General features: G+C 36.2%; 1 protein-coding gene across 1 annotated transcript in view; it reads left to right on the top strand.

The window, feature by feature from the left end:
- The window catches only part of LOC128661434 (mycolipanoate synthase-like), a 151,628-nt gene that overhangs the window by 81,327 nt on the left and 45,430 nt on the right, over positions 1-24,871 (top strand). Inside the window, exons 4-5 of the mRNA XM_053715687.1 lie at positions 7,712-7,915; positions 21,550-21,737. Of these exons, the coding sequence (XP_053571662.1) occupies positions 7,712-7,915; positions 21,550-21,737 (392 nt within the window). The remainder of the gene's footprint in view (positions 1-7,711; positions 7,916-21,549; positions 21,738-24,871) is intronic.

Here is a 24,871-nt window from a genome sequence, read left to right as displayed (position 1 = left end):
ATAGACCCTATTGTTTATTATGGTGCTCGCCACCTATTAGCTGACGAGGGATTTTTAACGAGGTAGGTGCGGAGAAATTCACGAGCGTAGAAATAGATAGTTTAGTAATTCCTGTTTTGTGTGAGATTTATGTCGAGCGAGTATTTTCTAGCTACAAAAAAGACGAGAATTCAAGATTTGCGGGCAAGTTCGCTCGCCGTTTTTTAATATAAGGTTTTCAATGGATTCGTGGGATAGTACATACGGTTATTGATCCGCACGCAGAAATTTAGACGAAAATAGTCACGAAGACCTCGCAGACAGCTTAGTACATGGAGCCCACAGTGTGATATTTTAGACAAGGATTTTAAAATTCGAATTGATGTTTGTTTCAATAAATCTTAAGCTAATAGCTCAAACGGATAGCCCACCTAACTTTAAACTGCCATGATTCAGATACAGCAGGAATTAAAATCACCTCTTTACTGGCATGCTATTTTCAGTGTATTTCTTAATTCTCTTAAATTTCTTTTTCAGTAAGAAATGTCATCTTATATGTCAGCCCATTTTATAACACCTGTGAAGGGGTGATTTTTAAAAATAGATTGCAATCAGGAGGGGTAAGACAGGTGCAGAGAGACACCTGGCCCAGCTCTTAAAAGGACAGGAACCCCCAAAATATTATGTCGAGATTTGGATAGAACATACAATTTTAAACAACTTTCCAATTTACTTCTATTATCAAATTTGCTTCATTCTCTTGTTATCACAGAGATATGACAGACAACATTCTTTAGAACAACAAAAGGAACTTCGGCACATGTAAATATGTTTGCAAAAGATTTCTGACATAACACACACATATATATATATATATATATATATATATACACACACAGTATATATATATATATATATATATATATATATATATATATATGCTGTATATGTGTGTTTGTGTGTGTGTGTATATATACATACTAAAATATGTATGTCCAATCTTAAAAAGAATTCTAATAATTCACTCTCCACTTTGCACCAAATATGTCGCTACTTGCTATATTCGCAATTAGTCCTGCTCAGAATAATGAATAAATTTACACCATATACAATAATGTACTAAAGAGAAATGTGCTTCTTCATGGACAGTATTGAAATGGTATAAATAAAGTTTGGAAAAGCCTGAATAGCCGCTACATCGATGACTGTTAGTTAACACCAGTCCGATGCTCTTCACACCGTACTAGACGCGCGTGTTTTTGCAGGCTTTTTTGATAAATGAGATCTTATTCAGATCCGCGGCTGCGATGTTTGGCGAGCATATTGACGCCCACGAATGCAACATAGTTGACGGTTTGATAAATAGGCCTCCCAGCCTGCAATATTCATCACTATTTTTTAGTGCGCTACCAAATGTGAGTAATATATACACTCATTTCCCAATATACCTTTGGCATCAAAATTGTGCTGCACTATTGGGTTTTCTCTCTGTGCTTTGTTTCATAACAAACATCTGATTTGCCACTGATATCCCCAAGAGACAGTCAGCTGGAGACTGAGAGGCCCAGTCTGCAATATCAGCACTTATATATAGTGCTCCACTTTTGTAAATACCCTCCTACATAGTTTCTTAAAAATTGTCCATCATAAGGTGATTTTCTGCACCATGAGGCACTCTTTTTTGTTTGACATATTTATGTGTTGATATGTGTATATAAACATATTAACACTTAACTGTATACAGGTATGTATATAATTATATACATATATATTTTAAAATGCTGCCCATCGCTGAGCTACTTACCCCCTTCGCTTAACGAGGTTCTGATGCCGTTTGTGATTACATCAGAACGAGCTTCCCATAGGAGCCTATGGGTGCGTGCTCATGTAAGCACAATGCTTCCTATTATATATTATATATTAACTTGTAATACCAGCACACATTATTGCTCGCTGGTATTACAAAGTAGAGCGCTAATATCACTTGCATGCAAGCGATATTTAGGGATCCACGTGTAATCTAGCCCAATATTGGAAGGATTTTCCATATTATATTAGATGGGATGGTAATGTTTGCTATATGAGGTAACATAACAGGACACCTCTATTCATGTAACCTCTTTGTTCACTCTGCAAGGAAAATATTCACTTGCATGTGTGACATTAACCTATTGTCATCACAATACATCTTGTCTTATCAGGATGGACATACTTCTATATTGGGTAAATCACACTTGCACTTTCATGGTTGTCACTAACAATACTGGTGTTATAAAATTGTGTTTTTACAGTAGGTCGCTTAGCAATGGCTTTCATAGTTAACTATTGCAATCCATTTCCATACGCACCACTTTTAACACATTTAAATGCAGAGCTGGACTGGGAATAAAAAGCCCTGGAAAAATGTGAAGACCAGTCATGTTTTCTGTTGAGTCAATAGAATGCACATGCCCCATTTTTCTCAAAGGGTCTTACTGGGATACTCCTTCCCCAATATTTTTTTCAGATTTAAATTATATTACTTTGCATTAAATAAAAATGCCAGAATGATGTTATATAGGCACCCTACAACCCAATTGCATCCATTAATCACCCCTTTAAATTGTATCTTTCCAGCTGCTGTAGCCCACCGGGAAATCTTCTGGTATCCTGGTAGGCCAACCCGGCCATGTTTAAATGCATCTTTAAGGTTATTAGGATGCACAGGCATTTTTTCTATCTCTATGGTGTCCGCTTCATTTTGGTGTGAACTGTTAACAACATAGCGATTATGAGTCTCTTTGCAAAACACTTATAGGGGAAACTGATCTGACAGTGCGGATCAGGTCCGACAGACCCAGCTGAATGCAGAGAGCAATACACTCTCCATATTCAGCATTGCACCAGCAGCCAACGCTGCCCCCTGCAGATTTGCGGCCAATCGGTCACCAGCAGGGGGTGTCAATCAACCCAATCGTACTCGATCGGGTTAAATTGTGGTGATCTCTGTCTGCCTCCTCAGAGCAGGCGGACAGGTTATGGAGCAGCGGTCTTTAGACCGCTGCTCCATAACTTGTTTTTCTGGCGAGTCTGAAGGCTCGCCAGAAACACGGGGCGTCAAGCTCCATACGGAGCTTAATAGATATGAACCAGAGTATCTTTTTTTTTTTTTTTTTTTACAGGATTTTAACTCCTTTTAAACTGTTGATCATGACCCTACTGTCTTGTTGTTTGGTATTTTTCTATGATACACTAAAATGATATTCCATTGGATGAGCTTAGTTTACAACAGTGCATACATTATTGATCTCACAGTCACTCAAAGTCAGATTGTTCCAGTTTATGAATTTAATAGCATATATAAGGTTGTGAAGGAGGCTCATTCCCTATAAAAAGCCATTCACGAATGTGCAATCTTGTTTAAGGGTCTCTTAGAAATACACAAATAAGTTAGGCAGCAACGTTTACAAATTACAGTTTGTTTGATTTTAATAAAGTGAAAATTAATATTTTTTTGCAAAAATAAATTTTGAATATTTATCAAACATTCAATATTCACTTACGGCTAGATTTAGAGTTTTGTCGGGAAGGACCCGCGTAGCTAACGCTGGCTTTTTTCTGGCCGCACCTTTTAAATAACTCTGGTATTGAGAGTTCACAGAATGGCTGCGTTAGGCTCCAAAAAGGGAGCATAGAGCATAATTTACCGACACTGCAACTCTCGATACCAGAGTTGCTTACGGACGCGGCCAGTTTCAAAAACGTGCTCGTGCACAATTCCCCCATAGGAAACAATGGGGCTGTTTGAGCTGAAAAAAAACCTAACACCTGCAAAAAAGCCGCGTTCAGCTCCTAACGCAGCCCCATTGTTTGCTAAGGGGAAACACTTCCTACGTCTGCACCTAACACTCTAACATGTACCCCGAGTCTAAACACCCCTAACCTTACACTTATTAACCCCTAATCTGCCGCCCCCGCTATCGCTGACCCCTGCATATTATTTTTAACCCCTAATCTGCCGCTCCGTACACCCCCGCCACCTACATTATCCCTATGTACCCCTAATCTGCTGCCCTAACATCGCCGACCCCTATATTATATTTATTAACCCCTAATCTGCCGTCCCCAACGTCGCCTCCACCTAACTACACTTATTAACCCCTAATCTACCGACCGGACCTGAGCGCTACTATAATAAATGTATTAACCCCTAATCCTCCTCACTCCCGCCTCAATAACCCTATAATAAATAGTATTAACCCCTAATCTGCCCTCCCTAACGTTGCCGACACCTAACTTCAAGTATTAACCCCTAATCTGCCGACAGGAGCTCACCGCTACTCTAATAAATTTTATTAACTAAGTCTAACTTTAACCCTAACACCCCCCTAAAATTAAATATAATTTAAATCTAACGAAATAAATTAACTCTTATTAAATAAATTATTCCTATTTAAAGCTAAATACTTACCTGTAAAATAAACCCTAATATAGCTACAATATAAATTATAATTATATTATAGCTATTTTAGGATTAATATTTATTTTACAGGTAACTTTGTATTTATTTTAACCAGGTACAATAGCTATTAAATAGTTAAGAACTATTTAATAGCTAAAATAGTTAAAATAATTACAAAATTACCTGTAAAATAAATCCTAACCTAAGTTACAATTAAACCTAACACTACACTATCAATAAATTAATTAAATAAAATACCTACAATTATCTACAATTAAACCTAACGCTACACTATCAATAAATAAATTAAATACAATTCCTAAAAATAAATACAATTAAATAAACTAACTAAAGTACAAAAAATAAAAAAGAACTAAGTTACAAAAAATAAAAAAATATTTACAAACATTAGAAAAATATTACAACAATTTTAAACTAATTACACCTACTCTAAGCCCCCTAATAAAATAACAAATCCCCCCAAAATAAAAAAATGCCCTACCCTATTCTAAATTACAAAAGTTCAAAGCTCTTTTACCTTACCAGCCCTGAACAGGGCCCTTTGCGGGGCATGCCCCAAGAAATTCAGCTCTTTTGCCTGTAAAAAAAGACATACAATACCCCCCCAACATTACAACCCACCACCCACATACCCCTAATCTAACCCAAACCCCCCTTAAATAAACCTAACACTAAGCCCCTGAAGATCTTCCTACCTTGTCTTCACCTCACCGGGTATCACACCGATCGGTCCTGGCTCCAAAATCTTCATCCAACCCAAGCGGGGGCTAGACATCCATCATCCGGCGGCTGAAGAGGTCCAGAAGAGGCTCCAAAATCTTCATCCTATCCGGGCAGAAGAGGCGATCCAGACCGGCAACCATCTTGATCCAAGCGGCATCTTCTATCTTCATCCGATGAGGACCGGCTCCATCGTGAAGACCTCCAGCGCGGATCAATCTTCTTCCGATGACGTCCAACTGAAGAATGACGGTTCCTTTAAGGGACGTCATCCAAGATGGCATCCCTCGAATTCAGATCCAATCCGATCAGCCAATAGAATGCGAGCTCAATCTGATTGGCTGATCGGATCAGCCAATTGGATTGAACTTGATTCTGATTGGCTGATTCCATCAGCCAATCAGAATTTTCCTACCTTAATTCCGATTGGCTGATAGAATCCTATCAGCCAATCGGAATTCGAGGGACGCGATCTTGGATGAAGTCCCTTAAAGGAACCGTCATTCTTCAGTTGGACGTCGTCGGAAGAAGATTGATCCGTGCTGGAGGTCTTCACGATGGAGCCGGTCCTCATCGGATGAAGATAGAAGATGCCGCTTGGATCAAGATGGTTGCCGGTCTGGATCGACTCTTCTTCCCGGATAGGATGAAGATTTTGGAGCCTCTTCTGGACCTCTTCAGCCGCTGGATGATGGATGTCTAGCCCCCGCTTGGGTTGGATGAAAATTTTGGAGCCAGGACCGATCGGTGTGATACCCGGTGAGGTGAAGACAAGGTAGGGAGATCTTCAGGGGCTTAGTGTTAGGTTTATTTAAGGGGGGTTTGGGTTAGATTAGGGGTATGTTGGTGGTGGGTTGTAATGTTGGGGGGGGTATTGTATGTGTTTTTTTACAGGCAAAAGAGCTGAATTCTTTGGGGCATGCCCCGCAAAGGGCCCTGTTCAGGGCTGGTAAGGTAAAAGAGCTTTGAACTTTTGTAATTTAGAATAGGGTAGGGCATTTTTTTATTTTGGGGGTCTTTGTTATTTTATTAGGGTGCTTAGAGTAGGTGTAATTAGTTTAAAATTGTTGTAATATTTTTCTAATGTTTGTAAATATTTTTTTATTTTTTGTAACTTAGTTCTTTTTTATTTTTTGTACTTTAGTTAGTTTATTTAAATGTATTTATTTGTAGGTATTGTATTTAATTTATTTATTGATAGTGTAGTGTTAGGTTTAATTGTAGATAATTGTAGGTATTTTATTTAATTAATTTATTGATAGTGTAGTGTTAGGTTTAATTGTAACTTAGGTTAGGATTTATTTTACAGGTAATTTTGTAATTATTTTAACTATTTTAGCTATTAAATAGTTCTTAACTATTTAATAGCTATTGTACCTGGTTAAAATAAATACAAAGTTACCTGTAAAATAAATATAAATCCTAAAATAGCTATAATATAATTATAATTTATATTGTAGCTATATTAGGATTTATTTTACAGGTAAGTATTTAGCTTTAAATAGGAATAATTTATTTAATAAGAGTTAATTTATTTCGTTAGATTTAAATTATATTTAACTTAGGGGGGTGTTAGTGTTAGACTTAGCTTTAGGGGTTAATACATTTATTAGAATAGCGGTGAGCTCCAGTCGACAGATTAGGGGTTAATACTTGAAGTTAGATGTCGGCGATGTTAGGGAGGGCAGATTAGGGGTTAATACTATTTATTATAGGGTTATTGAGGCGGGAGTGAGGCGGATTAGGGGTTAATAACTTTATTATAGTAGCGGTGTGGTCCGCTCGGCAGATTAGGGGTTAATAAGTGTAGGCAGGTGGAGGCGACGTTGAGGGGGGCAGATTAGGGGTTAATAAATATAATATAGGGGTCGGCGGTGTTAGGGGCAGCAGATTAGGGGTACATAAGGATAATGTAGGTGGCGGTCGGCAGATTAGGGGTTAAAAAAATTAAAAATGTTAGTGTACTTTAGAGCACAGTAGTTAAGAGCTTTATAAACTGGCGTTAGCCCAGAAAGCTCTTAACTACTGACTTTTTTTTTTTTTTTTTTTTGCGGCTGGAGTTTTGTCATTAGAATTCTAACGCTCACTTCAGACACGACTCTAAATACCGGAGTTAGAAAGATCCCATTGAAAAGATAGGATACGCAATTGATGTAAGGGGATCTGTGGTATGGAAAAGTCGCGGCTGAAAAGTGAGCGTTAGACCCTTTCCTGACTGACTCCAAATACCGGCGGTAGCCTAAAACCAGCGTTAGGAGCCTCTAACGCTGGTTTTCACGGCTACCGCCAAACTCTAAATCTAGGCCTTAGAATTTACAAATGTTGCCAGCATTTTTAATTTTAGCAAATCTGCCAAAACATTTTTTAACTTTATTATAGAGCACTTTGTTTTAATGCTCATATAAGGTCATTAGATATTGCAGTGTTCTTCAACCTACTATAAATACAACAGCAGCATTGCATTAAATTCATTAACAGTTGCTTATTTTCAATGTACCAATCAGCCACTATGCCTCATATTGTTTAACCTGCTACTCTTTTTTTTCTTAGGGTTAATGAATCGAGATGCAGACAGCATTTATACTAATAATGAAAAGGATATAAATCATTTCTATGGCACTGGAACAGCAACAAGCATAGCAGCAAACAGAATATCATATTGCTTCAATCTAACTGGACCATCTCTTGCGATTGACACAGCCTGCTCATCTTCTCTTGTCGGATTACATTATGCCTGTCAAGCCATTAAACAAGGTACAAACAAAAATAAACTCCTAGCAAATCACAAACAAAACAAAAAATAAAAAAAACATTTATAACAGTACATTTAAAATACAAAAAACATTTTTTGCAATATCCTTCTGCAATAAAAATATATTTGACAGAATAATTGTTTTGGAAATCCACAACTGTGCAGAATAGAACTTTCCTTTTGATTCCCAACTTTAAGTTATTTCCTATTGTATGGCCAATAAAGAATTTTTTTTGATGTGGTCTACAGACTAGATGGTATATTGATACAGCTATGGATGGTGATAGCAGAGAGTGAAGATTAGTGAGAAATGGATTTAAATAGTCATTGGGGCCGTGGATGGTAGATGTTTTTTGATGTTTTTGAGTTAAACACAGGGTATATGTGTGAAAAATCATTGCATTCTAGTGTAAGAGGCACCTGGCTGTTGTAGTGATGATGATATTTGACACGCCCCCACCCAGAGTTTGCGATTCTGACCACAGCTGACAGTGGATTGAGTAGCGATTGGATTTATACAGTTAGATACACATAGGGCTAGATTTATTAAGAACTTGCTCGCCGTGATTTATCAAGCATAATCTTATGCAAACTTTTTTACCTGTTTTTACTGCTCTTGAAAAAGACGCTTGAGCGTTGAAACGCGTAGAGCTAAAATAAATATTTTTATCTTTTATATTTGGAATCATTCTTTCCTGTGATGAGCCGGACTTACTATATTGGATAAGTAAGTTACTACTTGATTTATAACAAAAGTTATTACTTTACTGCTGATGGGGTTTTTAATCCATTTCCAGCCCAGCTGATATCACATTTGAAATTTGCCTTCCTATCCTTTGGAGAAAGACATACCTTAGAAGCTGAACTCACATTATTAAAGGAAAAAATTAACTACACACCAAGACCAGCGCCATCCATTTCGATTTGCCTATTTATTAAGCTTAGTGTTGAGGTTATTCCCCATCTCCAACAAGTCATGGGTGCTCCCATCTTGAAATCTGTCTTTCCCTATATTACAATGTTAACATGTATTTAGTGTCCCTTTAAGTGGAGAGATTTCTTTAGTGGGTGGGGGGTCCCTTAGTGGGGTTGTTCCTTAGGTTAGGTGGTTAACCTTATTAAGCGGTCTTGGGGTGGGGTGGCTGCTTTAATTCCTTAGGGTTAGGCCCCTTGGTGATGTGGTTCCTTAGGATAGGGTATCCTTTATAGTGGGTGGTCTGACAAACAGGGTGTTTAGTGAAGAAGACACTTGTGACTTAAACAATAAAATACATTTTATAAGCTTAGTGTTGAGGTTATTCCCCACCTCTAAATATTAATGGTTGCTTCCATGTTGAAATCTGACTTACTCTATATTCCAATGCTGACCTGTTTGCACATGTGCCGCAACTCTCATCCAGATACCTGCAATGTAACCTAGGTTTCAAAATGGCAGGACTCATAATGAGAGGGAGGTGCATGAAATGTAATTAGTGTCCCTTTAAGGGGAGAGATTTTTTAGTAGTGGTATTGATCCTTATGTTAGGTGGTTCTACTTATTAAGGGATCTTTGGGTTGGATGGCTGCTTTAATTCCTTAGGGTTGGGCCCCTTCGTGATGTGGTTCCTTTGGATAGGGTATCCCTTATAGTGGGTTGTCTGGGAAATAGGGTGTTCAGTGAAGAAGGAGATAGTGACTTAAACACTAAGGGCTAGATTACAAGCAAATTTATTGCACCCCCACAAATGGGCAAATTTGCCGTTTGTGGGCGCGCAACAATTAACCATTTATTACAAGTGGCTGGTTATTGCTACCATGATCTCTGGTTAATTTTATAAATGTGTCCCAAATGCCCCCAAATACATTATAGTGTGTTTTATTATTAAATAAAGATAGAAGCATCTGCCCTAGGCAGTATTTTGGGACTAAATGTGGCAGAAGTGCGGTGTTAGAACGAAAAAAGGCACTGAAGAATGCCTTTACATTGCAGTCTATGGAAACTGTGTGTTCCCTGTAAATATATATGTATTAGGGATGGGCGAATGTTTCACAACATTCAAAAAATGAAACAAATTTTAACACATTCATTTCGAATTTCAAATGTTTGTACAACATTCTAACATTTGTTTAATGTAATAGTATTTCTAATGCTTTTTTAAATGTAATATTCGATTAAAATGTTTCTAATAATTTGAATTGAAATATGCATTATTTGAATTAGAAAAATTAGAATTTATATATTTGTAATAGTATTTCTAATGCTTTCTTTAAATGTAATATTCGAAATAGAAGCATTCAAATTGATATATTTGTATCTATTATGTATCAATTTCCTAAATTCTATACCACATGAATTATTAAATTTCTGAATAGTATTTGTTAAATTGAATGTGGATATTCGAAATAATTATGAACATTCGAATTTGAAAGTGACATTCGAAACTGTAAATAGCATTTGATTATAGAATATATGTTTATATACATACAGTATATATTTATGTGTTAATATGGGTATATACACATATAAACACTTAAATATATACACTCCAGTATGTATTTACAGTATCTCACAAAAGTGAGTACACCCCTCACATTTTTGTAAATATTTTATTATATCTTTTCATGTGACAACACTGAAGAAATGACACTTTGCTACAATATAAAGTAGCGAGTGTAGAGCCTGTATAACAGTGTACATTTGCTGTCCTCTCAAACTAACTCAACACACAGCCATTAATGACATACTGAAGCACTGCCTTGCTAAAGAAGCTGAGGGTAAAGGTGATGGACTGGCCAAGCATGTCTCCAGACCTAAACCCTATTGAGCATCTGTTGAGCATCCTCAAACAGAAGGTGGGGGGTGAGGACATCCACCAACTCCGTGATGTTGTCATGGAAGAGTGGAAGAGGACTCAGTGGCAACCTGTGAAGCTCTGGTGAACTCCATGCCCAAGAGGGTTAAGGCAGTGCTGGAAAATAATGGTGGCCACACAAAATATTGACACTTTGGGCCCAATTTGGACATTTCCACTGTTATACAGGCTGTACACTCACTACTTTACATTGTAGCAAAGTGTCATTTCTTCAGTGTTGTCACATGAAAAGATATAACAAAATATTTACAAAAATGTGAGGGGTGTACTCACTTTTGTGAGATACTTCATATATATGCAATATTTTTGAGCTATTGCTAGTTTATGTAAAGATTAGGGTTTTTTTATTTTGGGGTGTTTTTTTTATTTTTTAAATGGTGGCATTAGAATCGGTATATTTTTTATTATTTTGGATAATTTCGTTTTTTAATTTTCGTAATGTTAGTTTTTTTTTTTTTTTTAAACAAGTAATGTTAGTTCTTTTATTTGGTTTAAGCTTAGGTTTTATTTTTATTTCACAGGTTAGTTTTTAATTATTTTAAAGTAGTTAGTAAATAGTAATATTGTAACTAGCTTAGGTTTTATTTTTATTTCAAAGGTAAGTCTGTATTTATATTAACTAGGTAGTTAATATTGTAACATTAATTTAGGTGTATTTTAGCTATGCTAAAGTTAGGGGGTGTTAGGTTTAGGGGTTAATAGTTTAATTTAGGTAGTTGCGATGTGGGGGGATGGCGGTTTAGGGGTTAATACTTTAGGTGTTTGCGATGTGGGGGGATGGTGGTTTAGGGGTTAATAGTTTAATTTAGGTAGTTGCGATGTTGGGGGAAGGCGGTTTAGGGGCTAATACTTTAATTAGGTGTTTGCAATGTGGGGGGACAGCGGTTTAGGGGTTAATAGGTTTATTTAGTGTTGGCGATGTGGGGGGGAAGGTGGTGTAGGGGTTTATACTTTAATTAGATGTTTGAGATGAGGGGGCGGCGGTTTAGGGGTTAATTGTTTAATTTAGGTAGTTGCACTGTTGGGGGATGTGATTTAGAGGTTAATAGGTTTATTTAGTGTTGGCAATGTGGGGGGACTGTAGTTTAGAGGTTAATAGGTTTATTTAGTGTTGGCGATGTGGGGGGACGGTGGTTTAGAGGTTAATAGCTTTATTTAGTGTTGACGATGTGGGGGGCGGCGGTCTAGGAATTAATAGCTTTATTTAGTGTTGGCGATGTGTGGGGACGGTGGTTTAGTTTAGATTCGAATTTTCGGATCCATTCTTTATTTGAATAAAGGATGGATCCGAAAATTTGGAAACTAATTTATTCATTTTCGGGATTTTTCGGGATTTTAATTATGGTGCTGAATCTCTGTATCAGCCAAAATTCGTCCGAAAACTAAATTTGGCCAAAACGAATTGCACATGTCTAATGTGTATATACAGTGATGGCAAAACTGGTAGATACTTTTTGAAATTTTTATGTGTCGCAACTTTGCAGGCTTATAGGAAATGTTATTTTGCACCAAATTCAAATGTTTATTAATTCATGCTGAATGCAATACAAAAAAACAGAATGCAAATATATGCAGTACAAAAAAAGTTATGCTTACTTTAGTCTAATAAAGAAACACAAGTGTGATTCAGTGAAGAAGCGGATGTTAAAGGGACATGAAACCCAATTTTTTTTCTTGCTTTAGAAAGAGCATGTCATTTTAAACAACTTTCTAATTTACTTCTATTATCTAATTTGCTTCATTTTCTTGATATCACTTGCTGAAAAGCATATCTAGATATGCTCAGTAGCTGCTGATTGGTTGCTGCACATAGAGGCCTTGTGTGATTGGCTCACACATGTGCATTGCTATTTCTTCAAAGGATATCTAAAGAATTGAGCAAATTATATAATACAGGTATACCCCGCTCATACAGCGGGTTAGGGACCGGAGCCACGCTGTAAAGTGAAAACCGCCTTAAAGTGAAACAAGGCAGTTTTAGCCTTCTTTTCAGTGTTTAAAATCTTAAAAACATGTTTGAACTAACATATATTAGGGGTGCAATACTGCTATGTTTAGTTTAACACTAGCACAGCAAGTATTCAATTAGTATTCAATAAATACTGTACCTGTAAAATAGTGACAATTACTGTAGTAAAATTTGCCTGACTATAACACTGAAACACAGATTGCGCTGCAATGCAGTTAACATTGAACTAAGCATAGCAAAATGGTGCCAGTCACTTTTCTCGCAATCTCACAATGATTTACAGCACTGTTTCAAAATCCTTGGAGGTTGAACTTCAGCTCCACAAAGCGCTGTATTAGCGAATCGCTGTAAAGTGAAGCGCTGTAAAGTGAGGTATACCTGTAGAAGTAAATTGGAAAGTTTTTTTTAAATTGCATGCTCTATCTGAATCATGAATGTTTAACCTTACTGGCCAATCACAGTCCTTGTTCTAGGGACCAATCAAATGGCAGTAACTGCAATATATCTTGTGAGAAGTTAATGATAGTCAGTTTTGCTGTTTGTTCTGCAGAAGAAAGACTGTTAGCTGTGTAAGTGAAGCATAATTGCAGATTGTGTGAATATTGTTAGTATTTCTTTAAATTTAACATGTAGATATTAAGTACAGCAATGGCACCAAAGAAAATAGTTAATTGGTTACTCACTCTTATGCTGAAATTGCAAGGCAAGTAGGTGAGTCATTGACAACATCTGGTGTACGAAAGTGCTGTTAACATAATCAGGAAACAAAGTCACTGAAAAACAAACCAGGAGAAGGTTGAAAAAAGTGCACAAAAGCAACTAATGACAGAAGAACATAAGGACTGTATGTGAAGGACAGAAAAAATGTCATCTGAGGCTATCAGAGTTGAACTGTCTTCCACTGGTGTTTGTGTAAGTTCAAGAACGCCAAGGAGCTGACTATCAGATATGGGACTAAGAGGTAGGATTCCGAAAAAAAGCCATATCTGAATCTACAGCAGCTCAAGGAACAACTACAGTGAAAATAACACATTGGATGGACAGATGATCAGTGGAAGGAAGTCATTTGGAGTAACGAAAGTAAGATATCGTTATTTGGTAGTGATGGCGGAAAATATGTGAGACGTAGAGAAGGAGAAGAGCTACATCCTGACTGTATGGAGGCCAATGTAAAGCAACCAACAAGTGTTATGATTTGAGCATGTATAAAAAAAAAAAAAAACTAACATTACTTTAAAGTATAAAACCTAATATTACCAAAAAAAAAAAAATATTAAAACAAAAACACTAAAATTACAAAAAATAAAAAACTACCATTTCAAAAAATAACAAACAAAATCATCCAAAATAATAAAAATATTCCTATTCTAATACCCCCTAAAAAACATCCCTACAAAAATAAACCCCCTAATATAAAAATAAACTACTAATAGCCCTTAAAAGGGCCTTTTGAAGGGCATTGCCCCAAAGCTAACAGTTATTTTGCTTAAAAAATAAAACAATTACCCCATAGCATTACAACCCCCACCCCCAACCCCCCCAAAATAAAAAAACCTAACTAAAAACCCTAATCTACCCAGGGCATTCAGCTCTTTTTCTGTCCATAAAAAAAAAACTAACACTAATCCCCAAATTGAAAAAAATTAGAAGAGAGGCAGCACACTCCATATTGGGAAACCTTTAATAAAGAGAGCAACGTTCCTGCCCCTTTCTCAAGCAGGAGTCCCGAAACAATGCTCTCTTTATTAAAGGTTTCCCTGTGTGGAGTGTGCTGCCTCTCTTCTATTCCTTGCATTTTGACATTTGGGTTCCTTGAGGGGGATCCCTACCCTCTTGCCTTTTGTTCTGATCTGAACCTTGAGATGTGCTGGTCCTTTTCTCTACATACTTATCCCCAAATTGGTACTCACCAATGATGAAGGGCGTCGCTCCATCTTCATCCCCATGGCGAAACATCCTCATCCATCGGCTGAGCATCTTCTCCATCTTCTTCATCCAGGCCGCGGTCCATCTTCTATCTTTATCCCGGTGGTAATGGCAAAGTCTTTTGTGAGGTCTTTGGCAACGTCAGTGGTCCTCTTCAGAGCATTGACACAGAGCTCCTCCACACAATGAAGATTGAATGCAAGGTACCACTTTTATATGGGGGAACTCTTGCATTCCTATTGGTTGACAAATTCAAATCAGCCAATATGATGATAGATGCTTAAAAGAGCTGAATGCTAGTGTGGTTTAGGGGTTAATAGCTTTATTTTTTGTAATTTTAGTGTTGTTTATTTTTGTAATGGTAGTTTTTTTTTGTTAATGTTAGGTTTTATTATTTTTAGTAATGTTAGGTTTTTTGTGTTGTGTATTTATTTTTGTAAAGCAAGTAATGTTAAGGTTTTTTTTAGTTTAAACTTAGGTTTTAATTTTGTTTCACAGGTAAGTTTTTGTTTATTTTAATTTAGTTAGTATATTTTAACTTTAATTTAGGTGTATTTTAATTTGGGTAATCTTAGGGGGTGTTAGGTTTAGGGGTTAATAGTTTAATTTAGGTATTTGCATTGTAGGGGGGGATGGCAGTTTAGGGGTTAATAGTTTTTTTTTAATTAGTTGTGATGTTTAGGGTGGCGGTTTAGGGGTTAATAGTGTAGTTTATGGGTGTTAGTGTACTTTGTAACATTTTTTATGTGTTTTGTGAAACTTTCTTGCTTTGCAAAACACATAACTACAGGTCTTTGAATACGGAATGAATCGTTGCTGTAAAGGCCGTAACACTTGCGGGAAAGCCGCTCGACTTGTAATTTTAAGTAGGTGACCATTCCGCAATCAAATACCATATCGCACCATACCGCGCGACTTGTAATCTAGGTTGTTGATTGTGCAAATGTACTATATTTACTGGTCCTTTAAAAAAAACTTTTTAGGGTTTGACTTACAATACTTTGCAATTTATCATTCACTTTAAATTATGGCTAATTTGATTGCTTTTTGCATGCTTACATTCCTTATATATTTGGAATGTTGTTTGTCATAATTTCTCTTAACACATTTTTATTTAGCCACATTGGCTTGGAATAATTTATTTTACTTTTATAATCATGTGGTATGTGTTTATGTGTATATTTTTTAACAAAATTTTAAATGTTATCCATTTATCCTCAGTGTTTTTATTTGAGAATACGTTGTCCCAATTTATGCTTTTTAACAATTTCCTTAAATCATTGAATTGTGCTTTCTTAAAATTAAAAGTCTTGGCTGAACCTTTTTACTACTGCTTATGGAAAGTAATTTCAAACGTCACCAGTGTTCCCTCTAAGACCAGTTTTCTGAGTGGTCCAGAAGTGAAACAGTTAATTAGAACAATTAGCAAACACTACACAATGCAGACTGCAAGGTGTGGTTACAATGTCCAGAAACTCTCTGATGCAGCTGTAATGTGCACCACGCCATGCTTAACCCTTAGAATTAGCACAAATGACGATAACAGAAACACTACCTGCTTCCAAAGAGCTGCAGGAGTGTGTTATCTAATAACAAACAGTTCAAATGTGGGCGAATATCTGCATAAAATATATGGTTGACGTAAAAAACCTGTACTGGCGATATATCATAAATGATGTAGATATTCAACACTTTATATCAAATTTCAGCATGATTGCTATTACAGGTTTCTTCATAGAAAACACTTGGCACATCCAGTTTGTATAAATAAAACATAGCTTTTATTTAAAAACTTCAAAAATAAAAATGTACAGACCTGGATTGTTTTCTGTTAATATTACCCTGTACAGTGATAAATACCACCGACCCTTGGTGATGCATCACTAGATGCATTTCGCCGTAGCTTTATCAATAGTGACTGATAGTATAAACTAAACCGCCAACTTTTAAACATCCCTCTAATCACGTGACTTCCAGTCAGAAGACGGAAGCCTCGTTTCGGTAATGTCTTACCCAATTACAAGAAAGCAGGATAAATACTCAACAGTTGCTAGGTAGATTTTCTGTCAAAACATTGGATCTATTTGATTTTGATATCTACCGCAACATTGTATCTAGTGCTCTAACATTACGTATATAACGAAATCGTATAAAGAGCTACCTTTAAAAAGAGAGTATTTTTACTCCTGCTAAAGTATCTAGAAATTCATCTTGATGGTTAAAAATAAAAGAAAAAGGTTCTGAAATGAGGAGATTAATGAAGAAAGAACAAGAAACAAAAATATTAAAGGGACAGTGTTGAATACGTATGTGCAACAAATACAGAGTTACAGATCTTTGGGGAGATTACTATGTGCAAGAAATACAGAGTTACAGATATTTGGGGAAATTGCTAACAATGTCAGGTTCTCAGATTACCAATAGTAGTTTTTATTATATCTTTGTTTTTGTTGTAACTATTGTTTTTATATTATTATAATTATTTAATTGTATATATAGGACCTCCTACTTTTTATTATCCTAAAAAGAGGTCCACATCCCACCTAGCATTTATACCATTTGGTTCTTTTGTTTGTAAAAAGAATATCCACTTAGTCTCCCTGAATAATAGGTTTTAAAATATATTACCTCCTCTGGGTGAACTATATATATAATCTATTGCTTGTATCTGAAATGCTTTAGTGGAATTGGGATGCATACAGAAATGTTTAGCTACTCGTGTCCTTGGTGGATCTGCCTGTACGTCATTAAGATGCAAGGTGTGGTTACCTTATTAACTGTTTTATTGCAAAGCTGCTTACAAATTTGGCATTAGAGGGAACACTGAACGTGACCATGTTATTATCACTGTTACCCAAATGTTCTTTACTATATAGTTTTGCTCCTAGTTGGCAACTCTATTAATAGGGACATGAAGTTGTCTTTGAGAACATATGAAAATCTATCTCCCTTAGTGGACTTGCTAGTTTCACTGTCCCAGTTTATTTTGGGTTACTTAAAATCTCCCATAATTAGAGCACTGTTATTAGCAGCCATTCCTGTTTGCATTACAGTTGAGTGTCCTCTATGACAGTAATGCTGGGGGGGCTTGTAACATATTCCTGTTTATATTTCTTTAGGATTTCCCCCCCCCCATTTTTTTATTTCAACCCACAATGTCTCTACATTGTCACCTGTACACCTGTATCATCATAAATATCTTCCCTTATTGTAGGTTTAACCTCTTACTGACACAGCTTCAGTTGTTCCATGACTGAATAATACCATCATTTGTCATTAAGGTTTAATATACTGTACATGCAAATTCCTCCTCCCCTTTTATTACACTATCCCTCCAAAATAAAGTATAACCCTTTGTGACTGCAAAGTCCAAGCACTTCCCTACAGTGCTTTTCCAGTTTTGCAGCTACATTATTGAACTCCTGGTTACTATTGCATCAACAATATTACAATGGTACGGCTTCACAGTTTACAGTGTAAGAACTGTTAAAATCTCTAGCCAAACTGGAAGACAGTTCTTTTAAAATCAAATCAAATAATGAAAGTATTTTAAGTTAAAGTGTGAATATAATTGTTAAGCACATTTCACCAGTATACCCAATATGACTATATACACATGGCATTCATATTGATTACCAGTGATCAGGATGGATTCAGATTACAATAGGTTAATCTCACACGTTTTTTTTTGGTGATTTTATTTTTTGTAATGTTAGTGTTTGTTATTTTGTGTAACTTGTGTTAGTTTAGGGGTCCTGCTTAGGGCTAGTTTGCGTTGAGGGGGTTGAGGCATTTTTTGTGTTAATAGGTTAGAGGGTAATTACATTGGGGGTTGTGGCAGTTTAGGGTTAATAGGTTAGGAGGTGTTTGCCTTGGGGGGTTGTGGTGGTTTAGGGATTAAGAGGTTATGGGTGTTTGCATTGGGGGTTTGTGGCTGTTTAGGGGTTAATTAGTTAGGGGGTGTTTGTGTTGGGGGGTTGTGGCAGTTTAGGGGTTAATAGGTTAGGGGGAGTTTACATTGGGGTTTGTGGTGGTTTAGGGGTTAATAGGTTAGGAGGTGTTTGCCTTGGGGGGTTGTGGCGGTTTAGGGATTAATAGGTTAGGTGGTGTTTGCCTTGGGGGGTTGTGGTGGTTTAGGGATTAATAGGTTAGGGGTGTTTGCATTGGGAGGTTGTGGCTGTTTAGGGGTTAATTAGTTAGGGGGTGTTTGTGTTTGGGGGTTGTGGCGGTTTAGGGGTTAATAGGTTAGGGGGAGTTTGCATTGGGGTTTGTGGTGGTTTAGGGGTTAATTGTTTAGGGCGTGTTTGCGATAGGGGTTTTCACTTGTAATGCTGTGAGGCTCTGAAATTAGAGCTAAGAGGTATGAACCACAACTGCATAATAAAAAGTAGTCATGAGGAATATCATCCTATAAATTTGGTTATTTTATATATGTTATTTATCCAATGTATTTGTACTAAATATATATTACTGTTCCTTCCATTCATAAGTCTCAAAAGTATGTGTTGCTGATTCTAGGAAAAGTGATACAAAGTAATTTTCACAATGTGTCTCCATGTGAAATAGAATATATTTGAATAGAAGATTAAAGGGACACTGAACCCAATTTTTTCTTTCATGATTCAGATAGAGCATGACATTTTAAGCAGCTTTGCAATTTACTCCTATTATAATTTTGTAACTGTTTTCTTGCTATCTTTATTTTAAAAGCAGGAATGTAAATCTTAGCAGACAGCCCATTTTAGGTTCAGCACCATGGATAGCACTTGCTTATTGGAGGCTTACATTTACCAACCAATAAGCAAGCATGACCCAGGTTCTCAGCCAAAAATGGGCGAGCTCCTATGCATCACATTCCTTCTTTTTAAATAAAGATATCAAGAGAACAAAGAAAAATTGATAATAGGAGTAAATAGAAAGTTGCTTAAAATTGCATGCTCTATCTGAATCATGAAAGAAAAAAAATTGGGTTTAGTATCCCTTTAAGTAAGATCAACGATTCCTATTTGTTTTATTTAGTCTCTCTCACTATGGCTGATTGGATATAAGGGATAATGAAGGAATGCAGCAGTGAGTTTTGAACTAAATGGTCCAGTAATACTATTAGAAGAGTTGCAATGTACATAGCTTTTAGAATTAGATAAGCTTATCTAGTAATATTAATGATCTTTACCACTAGCGTAACAAAAGATATACTGGCTGCTTGCTCCAGTTTTACTTTTCCAAGCTGAAGTTGGATGTAGTCTGCAGTCAGCTCTGGGATCGTTGAATGAGCATTACTAAAATGGTAACGTCACCAAACTCGTTGATCAGCGGAGAATCACACAGCTACTGTGGAAGTACAATCGGCTTGTAGATTGTTGCAGGATATTTAGGATATGCTGCCCTCACTTTGTTTGGAACCAAAAGCATGGCGGATACTTTAGGATTGATTCGCCAACAGTGGAAGCGCTTCTGAAACTAGTAAGGACAAAGAGTAAGATTAATACCTCGTAGGTAAATAGATACAGGTGGAGTTCACAGCTTGGATAAAAATACCAAGCAGTGATGACAGGGATAGGCTATTTTTTTATGGGAAAGATATCTTGATAGAGTCCTCCTCTTCTTAAAGAAGCAGGGTGAAAAAAAAGGAATGGCATGACATCACTACACTAACCCACTAAACTAACTAACCCCTAATACTGACAATAGCCTACCGCAATAAACTTCCTAGTCTATTATCCCCTTTTTGTCGGTATTAGGGGTTAGTTAGTGTAGGGTTTAGGGGTATATTTATTAGGCTTGGTGCTACATATTTAAAAGGGATCGTTTACTTTACATCACATCACCAATGTTGGTGCCGATGCTACTATAAATATTTCACCAGCATCACCACCCTTTGTGATATATAGTAAAACACCTCTCATCGATCAGCTTTAAGCAGTAATGTTGGCACTTTTGAACATTTCACCAGCATTCTTGACATCCCTTTTGAATATATTGTCGCCTTGCAACACTTTCAATCATCAGGGCCTATTTGGCTCTCTCTCACTTCATAAATATATATATCTATAGAGTGGACTAGTAACTTGTATCCCCAGACTGGAAGACTGCAGTGACATTTCCTTATTTTCCTATTTAATGAAGTTGCCAGTTGGGGACCTGTTTCTCAAACTAGACACTCTTATGTTTTTGTCCCCTTGCTCAGTTGTGCACTGGGGGTTCCCACTTCTCTTTCTATTCTGATTAGAGCCAGTTTGCCCTGTTCTTTGAAGGGAGTAGTACACAGCGTTGTATGAGATCTTCTGATACTTGGCAATTTTTTGTATGGAATAGTCTTCACTTCTCAGAACAAGAATAAACTGATGAGCTTCAGAAGAAAGTACTTTGTTTCTGACCATCTTGTGCCTGTAATCAAACCCACAATTGCTGATGCTCCAGATACTAAACTAGTATAATAAAGGCTAGTTTGATGGCTTCTTTAATCAGCACAACAGTTTTCAGCTGTGCTAACATAATTGCAAAATAGTTTTCTAATGATCAATTAGCCTTGCTGATAATGGGCCTCTGTACGACTATGTGGATATTCCATTAAAAATCAGTAGTTTCCAGCTACTGTACAATAGTCATTTATAACATTAACAAAGTCTACATTGGCTTTCTGATCAATTTGATGTTATTTTAATGGACAAAAACTTTTTTTTTCTTTTGAAAACAAGTTGCCCCAAAGAACGCTAGTGTAGTTATAGGTGTGAGGTAGTTGTAGTAAGAAAATCTATATTCACAGACAAGATCTGATTCACCAAATTATTAGTAAATGTAGGTAAAAGGAACATCATTTCTGAATGTTGCTAGAACCAATATAACTAATGATAGCTAATTTTCAATCTGAAATATTTTATTTACACAGGAGACTGTGAGATGGCTGTATGTGGCGGAGTAAGCTGTATAATAGAGCCTCGTATCTTTGTTGCTCTCAGTAAAGCTAAAATGATTTCTCCTGAAGGAATTAGCAAACCATTCTCACAAAAAGCAGATGGCTATGGAAGAGGCGAAGGATGTGGCATTGTTTTACTTATGCCCCTGAGAAAGGTATTAGTATTTGGTTTCTTTTTTACAAATATTGCACAGCATAATTTGTTTAAAAAAATGTAAAAATCATTACTATTTTGCTCACATTTTAAATATCATGCACGCAAGGGTCTGATGCACAATAACTTCAGGACTTTGGATATTGTTGACCACGTTACAGGGACAGTCAAGTCAAAATTAAACTTTCATGATTCAGATAGGGCATGTAATTTTCACAAATTTCCAATTTACTCTTATAATCAAATTTGCTTTGTACTCTTGGTATTCTTTGTTGAAAGCTAAACCTGTTAAGGCTCAAATTGATTTCTAAACCGTTTATGTCCGCCTCTTATCTCAGTGCATTTTGACAGTTTTCCACAGTTAGAAAGTGCTAGTTCATGTGTGTCATACAGATAGCATTGTGCCCACTCTTATGGAGTTATTAATGAGACAGCTGAGAGTAGCTAAAATGCAAGTCTGTCAAAAGGAATGAAATAAGAGGGCAGTCTGCAGAGGCTTAGATACAAGGTAATCACAGAGGTAAAAAATGTATTAATATAACTGTGATGGTTATGCAAAACTGGGGAATGGGTAATAAAGGGATTATCTATATTTTAAAAAAATATAAATTTAAAAGGAAAACTGTCCCTTTAACTTCTTCTCCCCATAGACTTAAATTAGGGGTGCTGGTAAAAAACAAAACAAAACTAACACCTATTGCTCGTGCACTAACTCGACAGCGTGTTAGGCCTACAACACTAACCTAAAGTGAGTAATAGATATTTTTCATTCCTATGTTCTTCACATGGGATAAAATGTTTTTTTTTTTTTATAAATAATTTTATATATATATATATATATATATATATATATATATATATATATATATATATTGTAATATATATATATATATCTATACTTATTTATCTATATAAATACATATATATATATATATATATATATATATATATATATACAAACAGCTATATCACATTGATTAGAATAGCCGTGTTAGTCCAGAGATTTAGATATCAAAATAACAAGAGTATTGCATTGAGCAATGATATTTTTTATTGGACTAACTAAAGCTTTCAAAAGAGTTCCTTCCTTTCTCAAGTCTGAAGCAATACCGACCAATTCAATAGAATTTACAGATTAAGGGACCAATTTATCAAGCTCCGTATGGAGCTTGATGCCTCTTGTTTCAGCTCGCCAGAAACAGAAGTTATGAAGTAGCGGTCTAAAGACCACTGCTCCATAACTTCTCCGCCTGCTCTGAGGTCGCGGACAGAAATCAACCCAATCGAATACGATCGGGTTGATTGAAACCCCCTGCTAGTGGCCGCAAATCTACAGGGGGCGGAATTGCACCAGCAGTTCACAAGAACTGCTGGTGCAATGAAATACGCTTTCGGCATTTATCGATGTGTGGCGGACATGATACGCTACATCGTATCATGTGCGCTCACACTATGTTAAATATGCCCCTATATCTTAAAACACAGGATGGCTTAATAAGAACAGAAAGTGATACAGAGGTCTGAGTGCAGGGAGAGGAGTGGGTATCATAAAAATCATGAGGGGGCTTAGGTGACAGAGGCAGACAGTGTCCAGTGTAGGAGAACAGACAGTGGAAATATATAGTTTTACATAGAGCATATACTGACACAAAGTTATATATCAACATGGAATTAATATCTATAAAGATGTGAAATTATGTATACAGGGGGAATATAAGATATAAGAAGAAAGGAAGAAAATAATAATAATAATAATGACAAAAAGTGTGGACATAGGCCTACCTGTGTACCTATGCATAGAGAGTGTGGAATATACAATGTAATAGACTACAGTATATGAAAGTACATTACAAAAAAAATTGATAATGTGTTAAGAACCCAGAGTCCAAATTTAGTCCAGAATTTAGCAAGTTGAAGTGCATTATCATTTTCATTTCAATGGGTTCTTTCCATGGTGTTTTTGAAGTTGGCTCTGAGAATCTTGATTTTGAGGTTTTGGATGGAGTGGTCAGGTTGGGTAAAACGGTGACCAACAGGGTGACAGTATTTTATTTCACAGTGATTTTTGATTGAGTGACTGTGTAAGTTCATCCGAAGGTGCAGTTTTTGGCTTGTTTCTCCAATATAACAACCCACTTCACATGCAGTGCAATTTGTCATGTATACCACATTTGCAGATATACATGAATATGCCCCTTTAATGTTACAGGATTTACTCTTGTGATTTGCTGTGCTGCTTTCACAAATGTGTTGACATAGTTTGCAGAGAGCTTTATAGCAGCGCTTGGTTCCATTCTGAGTGTTCTTTTTCTCAAAGGGGTAGCTTCCTGTGGACTAGTTGTGTTAGGTTAAGTGGTGGTTTGAGTGCCAGGATAGGGGTTTTGGAAATATTTTTTTTGAGTGTGGGATCCTCTTAGAGTAGTGCCTGTAAGTCCTTTATGATTTTTCATATTCCTTACACAGACAGATATAAAAAAAAAATTGTATTTCTAAATATTTATTTCTATAAGTCAAGAGCATTGGAATGTAAAGTATTTACAGTAAAAAAACAATTCATTTTGGGCTAGATTACAAGTGGAAAACTAAATTATTGCTCGCCCACAAACGGGCAAATTAGCAGTTTGCAGGTGCGCGATAAATAACCAACCATTACAAGAGGCTGGTTATTGCTACCACAAGCTCGGAGACCTCTGGTTAATTTTCTAAATGTCCCCCAATCAGCCAAAAATACAGTGGTGTGTAGTTTATTTTATTATGCCTTTTCATTGCAGACTATGGGAACTGTGTGTTCCCAGTAAATATATATGTACATGCTTATGCTTATATACATACAGTATATATATATATATATATATATATATATATATATATATATATATATATATATATATACTGTATATATTTTTTTTAATATGTGTATATGCACATATTAACACATAAATATATATGTTTATATTCATATACATTCATATTTGCTGCACGACTTAACCCCTTTGTTGCATGAGAGCGAATCTTCCATTGAAGCCTATGGAAGCTTGCTCTTGTGAGCGCAATGTTTCCATGCAATGAGAACGCAACTTCACTTGTAATACCAGTGCACATTTACGTGCGCTGGTATTCCTAAATTAAGCACAAATATCA

Source organism: Bombina bombina, chromosome 5, assembly GCF_027579735.1.
Source record: "Bombina bombina isolate aBomBom1 chromosome 5, aBomBom1.pri, whole genome shotgun sequence".
NCBI lineage: Eukaryota > Metazoa > Chordata > Amphibia > Anura > Bombinatoridae > Bombina > Bombina bombina.
This window is presented reverse-complemented; position numbering and strand designations above follow the sequence as displayed.